Source organism: Neolamprologus brichardi, chromosome 6, assembly GCF_056152115.1.
Source record: "Neolamprologus brichardi isolate AB-2024 chromosome 6, ASM5615211v1, whole genome shotgun sequence".
NCBI lineage: Eukaryota > Metazoa > Chordata > Actinopteri > Cichliformes > Cichlidae > Neolamprologus > Neolamprologus brichardi.
Window position 1 is genome coordinate 31961744 of NC_142109.1, and position 14428 is coordinate 31976171.

Sequence of the window (14428 nt, forward strand, 5' to 3'; positions counted from 1 at the left end):
TATTTTAATCTGTGAGGGAATTTCCCATCAACATTGAGGGGAAAAGCATGCACACAAAATACAAAACAAAATACTTCTTAAGCCCTTGGAAGAATCAAAAATGGCTCTGTCAGCTCGTGCTATTTTACAAGTTATTATCTCTGATTTTGCCGTTGCTTATATTTATAAAGCTTAGTGACATGCTCAAAGTTTAGCTCTGGTCTGTTCTATTTGTTTTAAATCATTCCTGCACTGTGCAAACTACCACGAATTAAAATTAAGTGAGGGAAAAAACATTTTAGTTAGAAATAGAAATAAAAACTACACTTTTATAAAAGATGAAAACCAACTGAAAAGATATCATGTGCTTACAAGATGTGCTTTCAACATGACTTAAAGTCCACTACTTAAAAATCAGCCCTGTACATATCCAGCTGACATTATAATGAGAAAAATTAAACATTAAATCTAGTGAAAAAAATAATATATAAACATATAAAACCTTACAAACTTTATAACGGTAAAAAAAAAAAAAAAAGAGCTTGCATTGTTTTCGGATCCTTTACCTTATCATTCTTAAAGGTGAGATGCTGCAGATAAGCAGCTGCGTTGCTCCTGACGGGATCCAGCCTGTAGTTGAGCATGGCGATGACCTCAGGTAACTCTGGCTGACGCCAGCCACCGGGACCAGGGCCTTTCCTTAGAGTGCTGTCCAATGAAGCCATGCTCCCTCTTTCACCCTGAGCCAGTGGCGCGCCGCCACCCCAGTAGTAATCTCCTGCACCGCTTATGTCGCCATCCAAGAGGCCCTCATAGCTCCTGAGAGGAAAAAGGAAGAGATCCGTAAAGGCTGGCACTAAAATATATTATGGAAAATCAAAGATCACAAGATCACACAACTTACCCGGTCCTGCGAGGCGGAGCGCGAGGGTAAGCATGGGGGTTGCGGGGCACAGTGCTGTAATGCATTGGAGGTGCCATGCCATAGTCGGGCTCATCAAAGCCCATGCTGCGTTGGTCATCCTCCAGACCGTATGGCTCTGGAACAAACCTTGGGATGGAGGAAAGCTCCATACCACTTCCCATAGGCCCAACCTACACAGAGACAAAGACTGTGATCCAAAAACAACTGAAACTATGGCTGCACTCTAAAATAGATTTTCAGTGGCTTGTGTCTGAGCTTGGAAACTCAGACATACACATTATGATAACATTACAATTAATTGGTGGGAAGGGAATGTTGGAGACAGTTTGAATTCCTTCTTCTGTTCTCACTGTCTCGCCAGAAAAATGTGTCGTGTGTAAAATTCATGCAAAGTAAAATTCTGCCAAGAGACAAGTGCCAGAGTAAATTGGGCAATGATTGCTTAACACACCTGTGGCTGAGCAGCATAGGGGTCCAACTGGTTCCTGCTGGGGGCTCTGTAGTTGGGATCTAGAGTCCTATACCCATCTGGATGAACCGGTCTGGAAAGGAGGAGGAGGTTGACAATGAGATAAAACATTATCATGGAAAAGTTTAAAAACAATCTGTATGCCTTGAAGCCTAGATAAACAGGAATTTCATTGAACATGTTACCTGTAGCGATCATCCATGTGAGCTCCCCTGCTGAGGCTTGTATAGACCTCAGATGGAGGTCCAACGCGGTAGTCGTCATAAGGTCCCACTGGAGGTCCGTAGTGGTAGTTTCGGGGCACAGTTTGAGTGGGGTAGTCCATTGGCACAGCAACTCCAGGGCCCTGCCTGTAGAGTCGGTCGGCGGGTGTAGTGTATCCACCTGTCACAGAGCCTCCATCCATTGACAGTGTGTCTGACACAGAAGGGATGACTGTGCGGGTGGTGGTAGTCTTTACTACTTTCTTTACCTTAAAAGGGGATGACAAGACAGTAAAGAGATGAGATATCAACGCTGAATAATTACAAGTATGAACTTTTCTGCTTTACAGAGATAGCATCCAAAGCAAACCTTGCAATAAACCAGAACAAAAACAAGAATGAACCAGTTTGGCCAGAATGCCACTCTCCAAGTGACTACTATTAGCATCTAGCTCTTACTGTGGTTTCTGTACGCTTTGTTGTCCCATCTTCACTGGTCTCCACAGACACAATAGGTGGCATCTGCTGGGGTTGTTCCTCCACCGTGAACGTCTCCTGCACCACCTGACCAGGCTCCATCCTGAACTGCATACATTTGGATACATTTCAGAGTAAGATTCAAATGTAGGTTACACACGCAGTAACCCTGGATCAACACTATCTGAAAGGTGCTTACGTGATGTGTCCCGTTGATGTAACCCTCGTTCAATGTCAGCCTTTCTATGTCTGCATCACAAGGAATGCGGCCGTTCTGTAGAAATAGAGGGAGAAGGAAAAAGTACACATGACATGGCCCAACACACAAACTAAATGAAAGAGTGTATGTGTAGCCATGAGCAAACATGGACAACAGTACTGACAGAGTAGGTTTTCCACATATATTGAGGAATATGCAATAGATATACATGCTTCCAAGTTTTAAAAAAGAATAAACAAACAAAAAACAAAAGCGAAAGAGTCGCAACCATCGCCAACTTTCATTTTAACTTATACCATCAATCGAGATCAAATAAAGTCATAAAAGGTTTAACTCTAATACCTGTTTTCACTAAAAAAAAAAGTGTAAAATAAAAAAAAATAAATATATATATATATTATGAATGAAGGTGATGGTAGAGAGAATAGGTGAAGAAAACTAGACTTGTTGAAATCAGACTTCCTTGTGCAAGTCACCACCATACACATTGCCTGTCCAGGAGTGGCAATGGGTGTGGTGTACTTCCCATTCCAGCCACACATGGAGCCCTGTCTCTGTTACTACAGCAGGTCAATCGACACTACAAGGACACAACCAGGAGGGTAATTGCTCAACCCTGATTTAGAAATATGCGTCATACTGATAGAAAAGCCGCCGTCTCAAATTTACACGAGAAAAGATGTGAACACCATGCTGAAAAATGTGCTGGTTAGAGGTGCAATAAAACTGCAGCCAAGCTCTTACGGGCAACGCGTAGATAAGCAAAACAGCCTTGTGATGAAGGCTCAGGCAGAGAGGAGATCAGAAAGTACCGAGCAGAGGCGAGCGTGTGGGAACTTGTCAGTAAAGACTGAGGTTGTAGTGCGCTGCCTTGAGAAAGTGGCAGAGGCATGTTGAAAGCCTCGGGGCTATAGAAACACAGAGCAGCGATAAGAACTAGAACAGACTACAGTTCTCTTCTGCTGTCACTGTGACACACACTGCTCTTTATTAGCCTGGGACTGAGAAGCGTCCCACTGAAGGCATGCCAACATGCTACAGTGACAAAAGACAGAAGGGAAATAAGGAAGAGACCAAGTTTAATTGGTATGTTGCAAAGGCCTCCTCAGGGCCAAAAAGTGTGAGCAAGGACACACCTGCTCTTTCAGGCGTGCTAATGGCCGTACAATCAGAAAGCGAAAGAATGAGTGAGCGTAGGCGTCTGTGAGGTAAACTCAGAGCATGAAGTCACTCTGAAACAGGTAACTGACTCTAAAGGTGTGTGAGTGCATCATTCTCGGAAATCAACAGTTTTACAGAGAATTTCTGACTCAAAGTCTGACTGCGGCCCAGACAGGGCATTGGTCTCATATGCAATCTGCTGGTTGTTACTGCAAAGGTGAAGTCTTGTTTCTGGCATAACAAAATGAAATATTAATTTAAACAGAAAAAACATCTGCATACTAAGTAAGTAAGTCAGACATATGCTTTGGTACAGGAAGCGTTCTGCTCTCTTTATTATTGAGCAAAATCTGGGTGTATGCAGGTAAACAGGGGTTTTCCTGGATCACAATAAGCTTCTGTATAAGCATGATTAGCCCGTCTACCTTTAAGGAAAAAGGTCAAAGTTACCTGAAGTGAGAAAATAAATAATTTATTTTTAGTTTGAGTAAAGTAGACCTCAGATAGTTTAAAGAAAAATCTCATCCTGGTAATTTTCCTTTGGTGGAACCCAAAACATCTTTGGAGGGACAGCAGAGTATTTTAATATTCAGAAAAAATGCTCTAAACTGCAGGTTTTAGATATCACCCAGAATCAAATGAGTAGTTCATTAACATTCCTCTGGATAACTTCAAGACATGTTGAGGTCATTTTGCCATTTAAATCGGCTGTGTTGGATCAAGGACACCTCTAAAACCTGCAGGACACCGGCCCTTCAGGCCTGGAGTTGGACACGTAAAGGCTAAAATATGGATTTAATGGACTAGCTAAAACACAATCTTGAAAACAAAGGCTGTTGTCAGCTTAGCTTGCATTTGCAAACATTAACTGATAACTGATATCCACAGGCTACTCTGGAAATCCCCTCTCTTACAAATTTCCACTGCTCTCTAAAGGCTAAATAAGCGCACTATCCAATTTTTATATTTATATGTCTTTCTATTAGAAGCCCAGAATGGGCTTGTATTTATTTTTTATTTCATCTTCCCCCTGAGATGTCTGATAAATGTAATAATGCATTAGTCTCACTGGCATAGTTACTTTGGCCAATACTGGGATGAACAATATTTAAAATGATTACTTAAGTTGTTAAAAATAGTGGATTTATAAAAATGTTTTTGTTTGTTTGTCTTCTCAGACTTTAATTGTAATTCAACCCAAAATAAATCAAGAAAAAAAACAAAGACAAAAAATCAAATAAGACTGTTCTGCATGCAAACACATTGGGTTTGTAAGGTTGACGGAAGGATATGATGAGGAGGATGATTAGACTTATGCTGAATGAGGAATGGGTGGTTTACTGAGGAAATGGAGAACAGGACAGATGGATGATAGGAGGAAAAGTGTGAGTAAAAACTGCGAGGAGAAACAGCAGGTGTAAAGTACCTCCTCGGAAGGCTTTACTGAAAGGTGTCTTCGCTTGACTTAACTTAAGTTCGAAAACTCAAGCAGAATTCAAGCAGTTATCAAGAGTCCAGTTAGATTAAACCCAGAGAGGAGGTATGTTTAACCCCAGTCCACACAGAGAGGATGGGGGTGACCGTGAGGATGAAACTCGCTCGGATTACAGATGAATCCAAGAGGTGTTTCGATGGAAAACAATGCGTGAGGGATGGTGGTGGTAGGGCGGGGTTTGTTTGGTGTTACCTGCATGTTGGGGAGGGGGCGGGGCAAGGTGCCAGCACACGACCTCCGCTCCTCCTCCAGAGCTCGGCTCAGCATCTCAAACTGCCTCTCCTGCTCCCGCACCGAGGCCAGCAGGGAGGCCGTACTCGCACACTGCTCCATTCACACGCTGAGAGCAGAGCACAGGACAGGAAAGGATAGGACAGAGTCAACACCAGAGAGCAAGATGAGATTCAACCAACACCAGGATTTAACAAAGAACAGACAGAATCACCCAAGTACAAAACATATAAAAAGAAGAGCTGGCACGGTGTATCTGGGAAGTGCTAATGAAGTTGATATTTAGAGGCTAAAAAGCAGCTGGAGCTGACGCAGGGAGGCAAAGCGAGGCGAGATCAACGAGGGAACGGGAGCGAGAAAACGTGATTTAAGTTAGAGCATGTGTGAGAAATGCTGCAAGGATGAGCAGTAAAAAGAAAGCATATTTATTTCATTAAAAAAAGATTATTCAATTCAAACTCAAGGTGGAACCAGCAAATGGATGAAAGCTCCCATCACCTTTTTTTTTTTCCTTTTTCCCCTCCACCTACTCCTGTGCTGGGTTAAAAATAATAAGTGCGATGCATGATGAGAGAGAGAATAACAGCGTGTTTTCAGCTGCAGCGTGTGGAGCTTGTTAGCACTTCCTCACTCCAAAAAGGCAGATGAAGTGAGAAAGGTAGAGGGAGATGAGTGCGAGAGCAGAGAGAGGAGATATCATGAGACAAGAGTCACGCCAGCAAGTTAAACTAAAAAGCCTGAGGTGTTTAAAACTCTCAGGGTGTGACCTCAACAGCAAGGAGATGACAGAAAGGCCTGCATCCCTGATGAGATGAGAACATGTGTGAAAGCACTGTTCAATACTGCCATGACAATGATGAATACATGCAAATTACTTAGACAATAACTCTGTTTATTTAACCTCATTAATTTACCTGTTAAATTATTGTATGGATTGTGGGACAAGACCCTACCACTATGCTTTGCCACAGTTTGCTGATGTGTTAAACAAGGGGGGCTCCAAATCGTTTTAGTTAATGCCCCACATGCAGCTTTACCAGTAAAACAATGATTTCATACCAAACAATTTAAAATAGCAACCCTCAAAGTGCATGTATACTCTAAAAGGTTATTAAAAAGCTGAAACTGTAACACACCCGTCTCTCCACTCACTTGTAACTAAAATAAAGCATCATCTTTGCTAAAATACGTCTCATTTAAAGTGTGAGTCGTAAAAAAGAAAGCGAGAGATGACATGACAATATATTGAGACATGAAAAACACTTTAGATTACAACAGTAAGAGTGATTTTAAAATTATCTAATTTTTTCCACATTCATTGCATCTGCTCTCCTTACATGTGCATTTACAGTGGAAAGGCATAAAAACCCTCACTCAGAAGTAACCACTCCAACGCAGGTATTTGCTACTCTTACCAAAGAGATCCTGAAGGAAGTCCTAAAGGGATGCTTCCCATACACAAATTACCTAATAAAAAACTGCCTTTAGTACTTGCTCAAGTCTCTAGCTCAGTTTAAGATGTTTGCTTCTTTAGTGCTATTGATTCACTATCCCGCTTCATTAAAAAAAAAAAGGTTCCAATGTTAAAGTCTATTTCTGCCACAATCTGATTAATAGTCACACTATAAGAATCTCAGAGAAACATAAGCTTGAATGGCTTTCAGACTTTAAATGTAAATACATTTTTTTAACTAGAACTTCCCAACTCCTCCTACTGTGCTTTTAACTTTGCTAGCAAAGAAAAAAGCTGTAGCTGCAAAGAAAAAGGAAAGTACAAAACTTGTTGGGGGGGTTTAAACATAAACTTGGACTTTATGAAGGAAATGCATCATGAAAAACCACCGATGACCTAAGCCTAAATTACAGAGGCAAGATAAAAAGGAAAAGTCCTTCTAGCCCAAATTAAGACAATGACAAAGTCCTTTTTCTGAGACGCTGACCCTCAGCAGGGACACTGGTGAGGAAGGAATGAGGAATTTAGGAGATGATTGCTTCAGCAGTGTCTGTCTAATAACGAGATGACAGGAGTGTGGCTCTTCTCCAAACCAGAGCAAAAACTGTTTTGTACCTCAAACTTCACTGAGTCATGTAGATCAAATCTGCTCTCCATCCAAACATACAAGAGGCTTGGAGCAAACAAAGACTCCAGTCAAAAGCCTGAGCGCACACTTACACCAGCACAAGTGTGTGTTCACATCTGTGTGAGGGCGAGTGTATGTGGGTCAGAGACTAAATAAAGGTGGCAAGTGAGTCCGGCTGACACCGCTTTTATCCTTGAACACTCAAACAGATACGCAGCTGCTTTAGGCAAATTTAATGCTGTTTAATTTTGTTCCCTGGAAAAGTAAATAGACACATTTCTGAAGAAACGCATATGAGCCGCACAAAAAACACATGCACACACACACACACACGTCCTGCCATTGTCATACATTCCACAGTAAGATTCAGCGTGTCATATCCTGTCTCAGCTGTTGGAAGCTGTCCTAAAAAGGGAGCCCTTCATTCTTTCTTTTGTGCGCTCTCATCTGTCTTCGACAACAATGTTTCCCCCCAGACAAACATTTAAATCTTGGAAATGGAGCATAGGCACTGTTTTTTTTCCTACAACCCAATCAGGGCGTCCGGGGCTCACAAACTAACAGATGTTTTAGTGCAGTGGTTCTTAACCTTGTTGGAGGTACCGAACCCCACCAGTTTCATATGCAAATTCATTGAACCCCTCTTTAGTGAAAAATAAAATATGATTTTTTTTTTTTTAATTTAAGACGTAGATATGTTTTTTACTGGTGCACAAAAAGAGCCGTGCATGTCACGGCGGAGGCTCTGCCCAAACCCCTGAGACCGATTCACCGAACCCCTAGGGTTTGATCAAACCCAGGTTAAGAACCACTGTTTTAGTGTCACAGAGTTTCTGCCAGAGGTACCTGGTACATTAGTTTACTTCACAGTTTTTTATCCCAACTGTTCAATGTTCAAAATAAATTTCGATGTTTAAACCTTAGAAATACAAAGGAAATCAAGTCGACTTGTTTGAAAGTAACAGTCAACACTAAGCGACATTAAACATCTGTCATACATGCATTGTTCATATAGTCAAGACGCATTCCAAACATTCTGATTATCATACTTTAAGCTGTGCATAAGACTGTAAACTAATTGATATTGTGTGTGCAGTGTGTGACACACTAGCTAGCACCAGAACCCTTCCTTGCAGGTTAACATAACGTGCATCAACGATGCTCCAGTCGAGTTGTTTTCTTCTCAATCTACTCTGATTCAGCCTAAATACAAGTGTCCATTTTCTAAATTTCTAGAAACCCACAACCAAGCTTCTGTCCTCAGTTCTACTTTCCACCTTGCTTCTTTACAACTTTGCATCACAGAAAGACACAAGTAGTCCCCACAAGTAGCTGTGCAACATCTTAGAACTTTGTACATTGATAAAATAAGCAAATAATTAATTTAACAAACTGGTATTTCTAGTGCTAACCAAGCAGCAACATTCAACAACTAATGGTAACAGGAGACTAGGCGAGTTAACGGGCATGGAAAATACTGATGGTAATGCTGTATGGTCTCGAAGGTAACAACATCCTTGTCAGAAAGCCATTTCTGTTTCTCTAAGCCTCAACGGTTTTAGTGTAGGGATCTTTTTGCACCACTCTGCTGAACTTTATAGATGAACTGTGGTTCACCTCATACATCAGCTTTTAGAATATGAATTTGCCTCATAACTTACGTTTCCCTAGAGGCAATAATAACAAGAGCTGTGTTAGCCCTGTGACAGCCTGGTGACCTGTTCAGGGTGTGTCCTGCTGTTCACCCTATGACAGCAGCAATAGGCTCCAGCACTCCTGAACCAGGAAAGCGAAAGAAAATGGATAAATGAATGGATGGTTAAAGGCCTCATCATGTGATCATAATTTGATCTGAACCATAACCAACGGAAAGTTGCTGTTGTCCCTCGGTGGGACTGTAAAATGGTACAACACACCACTGTGGCTGCTACATCCTCGTTCCTGATGTTTATTTTCAGGGAGCAGTCTGTCATGTCTTACAGACACAAAAAGGCGTCATATTATTACTATGTACTTGCCTAAACTCTGACAATTATCTGAACCCGGCATTACAGAAAATGGAAATCAACTAACATCACACAAACCAGATAACACCATGGTTTAAGATGTGTTCTTTGAGGCTTTGTCAAAAACATCAACACTTTTTGTTAGCACTGATGAAGATTGCGCCTCAGTTAATGGACTTTCAGATGCACACGGCCTCTACAGCCACGAGAGCCACACCACTAACATTCTTGTGGCAGGAAGTAGTTCCTTCTTAAAGTTTAATGGCTTTTGCCACTTAAAGTCTGGCCATTATGCTTTTGTAATCTACTGTAAGGCCATTAGCAGCGACGCTAAATTGTATCTGCTAATGGGATAGACTTGGAATTACACTGCTAAACCACTTACTACTCAGCCAGAGCTACCACACAACACTCACACACGCGCGCACACACAGTTTGTGTCCACTACTCACTGAAAACTTGCTAACAGTTTGTTAGTCTGGAGAATTGCCTTATTATCATATGCTATCACAGCTATTTGAGGGAGTTAGTCACTGGTGGTTGTGGCAGGCTGAAATACACCCTGTTCCTGTCTATTTGCGCATACACAGCTGAGGTGAAGCTTTGGTAAAATGCTGTTGTGGCTTGGCCAAATGCTCTGCTGACTCAGCCTCATTTGAATGGTCACTCAGAGATTTGGCCCGTGTGTGTTAGTTTAGTTTTTCCTTTTTTTTGTGTAGCCTTGGCTCACATCCAACTACTACCACCTTTCCCATCAAAGTAAAACCACGTACCACCCCCTCTCCACACACACACGCGTACACACAGCCCACCATGTGGTGTACAGCGTGGGCACGCTGTGGAGAGCACACATTCACACACACCCACACACACTTTGCAGGGACCACCACAAGGCCAGCTGCCCAATCTGCACAACACCAGTGTACTATTCTTGGTGAGAAGGAAACGCGCAGCCCCATTTGAGCGGAGGGCCATTTAACTGCAGCTCGAGCCTAAAAATGAGCAAATAAGTTCAAATATGTGGACGTCAAGCTGGAGCTAGGACTACAGATATGATACCACCAGTTTTTGGGAGTTATTGGCCTTGCCCCAAAGGAAAGAAAACAAAAACCCAGTACTGAATTTTTTGGCAGGTGGGGTTTCATTTAATCACGCGTAAAATAATATTTTGTTTACCAAATGGCTAAAAATGACAGGAAAAAGCACAGACGTCTGTTAAATCGGGCAACAGACTCTTTGTGTTAACTACATGCAGACCAACTGCGGTTGCATGTGTAGCTGCCCTTCAAAGACTCATTTTGAACCAGGAAAAACCCTGATACTGATAGGATGCCATTAGTCACTGTAATACATTTGTGTTGTACTGCTTAGTCTCAAAAACAGCATTACTTTAATAACTACATATCACTTACCTCTACTTATAATATAAGGTGGTATCAACAAATACAATATTTATTTTTGTCATATTTGTTATTTATTAAGTCAAAGTTAAGAAAATTTCTAACAATTCCAAGAACGCACTTTGAGTCCAACACATTAACTTTATATCATATAAAACAGATGGAGGGGTGACCTCTACCTGCTTGGTTTAATACAAAGCCAGTAGAGGTCAGTTAATTAATTAGTAATTAACTGAACAACAACATACTCTACAACTAGTGCAGCCTGCATGCTAATTCCAGAAAAGACAAGAAACCTGTGGAAAAAAAAATACTTTAAACTTCTTTTAGCTGTAGTTTATGTCACAGAACAGAATCATTTCCATCTGCGTTAGCTCGTCTTTCCGTCTCACCAAAGCTGACTAAACCTTCCTGAAATTAATAAATAGAGCAGGTAACTAGAAAAGAAACCAAATCAAATCAAAAGGCCAACAAACTGAGGATTTTTGCCATAATCGAGCAGCCTAAGTACAGCAATTTTCATTGATACTGGCATTTAACACAATTACTCAGAGACCTTAGAGCGATTTATTAAACTTAAAAAAAGAACGCACTTTCCTTTTTTAATTAAGTGACTGTCCCTGAACTTTAATTAGAACTGGAATGAAAAAACTACATAAATAAATAACTGTGAACTGAAATAAACCTGCCACAGAGGAGTGGCAAAAGTACAGGAGAGAGAGAGAGAGAGAGAGATGTGCTGAAGGGCAAAACAGAACTTATTTTGTCTTGTTTAATTAATCCGTGGAATCCAAAATGGGATGGAAATTAAAAATGAATTAGTTTCCCAGCACTACCACTGACCGTTTAGAAACAGTATCTAAATACTCACTCAAACACTTGCTCCCTAAACTGGCACTAAGTCATCAAAGCTTAGGCAACTGGCTGCTATGAAGTCATTAAATTTAACAACAAACATTTTTAAATTAAATTAGATTTTATCGTGAGTCAACTAAATGTCATCAAATAATCATATTCTGCTGTGTTCTTTGTGATAGTGCTAGATTTAATTAAGCCTCTGGAATCCCCGACATATCGAGCTTTTTGAATCCAGAAAAGATGACATTTGCCCATCTCAAGCGGTCGATATTTATCTGTCGTGTCACATCTCTTCACATTGGCTAAATGTTCAAATGTTAACAATTGAGAATTTTTGTTTCTCTCACACAAACAGGGGTGGGAAAGATTACAAAGATACAAAACTGTCAGCTAAATGCTGTTAAAGAGTTGTACCGTTAGGACCACAATTTTCCAATCAGTGCATCCCTGAACCTACCTGTAAAGGTTGCTCAAGATTCAAACTCATATTTTAGCTTTAATCAATATCACTACCAGAAAACACAGAAATCATGCATGCAGCAAAACATTCCCTCTTAACTGCTTCACTAAAAAAATGGTCACACAAACTAAAATCCAAAGTAAAGATTTGCCACAAGTGAACCGCAAACAAGCGTGCAGTCACTTCTAAATTGCTGTCATGAGGTTCAGAAACGTGCAAACCAAACTCAACCTTTCCAAGAAAATAACCACCAGCACAGAGGAAGGGTGCTGTACGGCTGTTTTGCTTCACAGCTTCATACCCTGTACACTCTGATTTCACCCATTATCACACATCTCCCATGCACGCCCAGCTGAAGAGCTCAGTTTAAATAAAAACAGACTGCAGGTGTGACTGCTGGAAATAGACTGAGGAAGAGAGAGATAAGTGGGGAGACATGGAGGAGGAGCAAATATAAGAAAACCCCAGCTTGTGTGTGTGTGTCAGTCAAAGGGACACACCCATGGTATTTCTCTGAAAGCCCGTCATTACAGAGACTCACAAATGATAGCCCTGGCTAAAACAACTGGCTGAGCAGCAAGACTTCAGCCTCCACAGACAACATGGTTAGGAGCAAGAGAAGTGCCCAACTTCAGATTTTACTTTTTTCCTGTCCCTCATTTCTAAATCTTTCGGAGAAAGCAAATCACAGCAAACAACTTGTTCAAACTTGTCCACAATCTCCTCCATCTCTGCCCCAACAAACTCAAACAGACATGCCCGCAGGGTATGAACGGGAATATGTCAGGCATGTCCAATCAGCTGACTGTATCAAACTAAATCAACAATCCAGTTACTTTAGATCAACTCTGAAAACACTAACTTATGCTGGTCTGTGCGATATTAATGTTTTTCTTAACATCACAACGAAGCCACATGAATCAAAACTGAAAGCTCACTCTAAACAGGGACACACACACCTGCTCCCTCTGGCGATTTGCTGTTTTACCTCTGTAAATAAGTTGTAAAACAGTAAACTGAGAAGACGTCTATGTTGTAAGCGTCTACACAAGGGGCAGAATAATGAAGGAACCAGCACACCTTCCCGCCTGCCAGCCAGCCACCTTACCACACCCCGTCCAGACCTACACAACAGGTTCTTGCTTTTGTCCTTGGCTGCCGTTGATCCGCCACCACAACAACCAACACCACAAATCCCGTCTCTCTCCTCCTCTACCTGGCAAACCACATCAAAAGACAGCTGCAGAAACAATAAACAGTGACTAAAATGAACGAAATTAAAAGCACAAGCACACACCGTAGGCGCTGGAACACCTGGAAGCGCGAAGAGTCCACCGAGAATGGGCGTTTCAGGCGTAACATAATAGGAAATTGATAAGCCGAGATTGGACTTTGACTCCTCTAAAAGCTACGATGCGGTCAGCCAGGTGCCTGGCCACTTCCTTGTTCTCTCTCACCTGCCCTGGATAGCCCCCTAGCTAGCTCGGGGAAAAACGGCAATACGAAGCTGTTCATTAAAACCTCGCCGTTTTCGTAAACAGAAGATTCGACGTGTAATGTAATAGCACTGCACACCTTCCAGCTCACCAAAACCACAGACCATTCAAACCACAAAGTCCCGTGTTTACGGAGTGCATAGTACGTTTATACCCTTGCCTCTCCAGTTCAAACCTTCACGTTATGAGTTTTCTTAAACTTTCCCCGAGCCTCACTCTACAAGAGTTATTCATCAAGCTTGTGCTAACGTAATTAGCTTCTACTGCGCCTCACTAGCCTGCTAGCGCGGTGTCTACAACAATCAAGTTCACTAAGAAAAAAAAAATCTGCCTTCAACAAATCCTAAACACTTGCATCGAGCAAAAGGTAAAACAAAATAAAATAAAATAAACACCATAAGGCAAACCATTACCGATCCTGGAGACTGTTAGGTTTGTTTTGCAAAGTCCATAAGTATTTGAGATGGGAGATTCAGGCCTAGCCTAGCTTAGCTTAGCCTCTGCCGCTGTCGCCGCTGCTGCGCTGACACGATCCAAATATCAGAAAGAGTTGGGATGAAACAACAAAAAACACCTCTACGTTGTCGAAGGTACGCCCTAAAAGAGAGCACACGAACTGAGCGCCGCGGAGCGAGAGCACTCAACATGAAGACGGGGAAAACACCCACCTATACAGTCTCCTGTCTGCCTGGCTTTGGCTTGTTGTTCACTTGTCTCAGCTCTTCCTCCTCTGCTGGGGGGAGAGGTGGGGGCGAGCTCCCGAGAAAAAGAGAGCAGCATCGAGGAGAACAGACAACAGCAGGATAGCTTCATGTAATAGACACAAAAAACGGTGTAATATTTGTTGACAGTATGTCTGACTCCAAATCATTACTAATGATTTATTTTATTCATGTAATAATATAAACTGTTTGTCTCCATTTAATTTGCTCTCTTCCATTATAAAGGAACAAAAAAAGGAATTTCT

The 14428-nt window shown here is 41.6% G+C and overlaps 1 protein-coding gene across 7 annotated transcripts in view; it reads right to left on the reverse strand.

Moving 5' to 3' along the window:
* The window catches only part of ctnnd1 (catenin (cadherin-associated protein), delta 1), a 33307-nt gene extending 19097 nt beyond the window's left edge, over positions 1-14210 (reverse strand). For 4 of the 7 annotated variants that reach the window (XM_087842103.1, XM_087842106.1, XM_087842105.1 and 1 more), the window contains exons 1-8: positions 14130-14210; positions 5122-5269; positions 2253-2327; positions 2036-2161; positions 1559-1845; positions 1356-1446; positions 884-1074; positions 546-798 (exon numbers count right to left, since the gene is read on the reverse strand). In XM_087842103.1, the coding sequence (XP_087698229.1) occupies positions 546-798; positions 884-1074; positions 1356-1446; positions 1559-1845; positions 2036-2161; positions 2253-2327; positions 5122-5262 (1164 nt within the window). In that variant the 5' untranslated portion in view covers positions 5263-5269; positions 14130-14210. Of the gene's footprint in view, positions 1-545; positions 799-883; positions 1075-1355; positions 1447-1558; positions 1846-2035; positions 2162-2252; positions 2328-5121; positions 5270-13874; positions 14107-14129 lie in introns of those variants that run through there. The other 3 variants (XM_087842104.1, XM_087842108.1, XM_087842109.1) reach the window with 3 other exon arrangements.
* Positions 14211-14428: the final 218 nt, after the last annotated feature.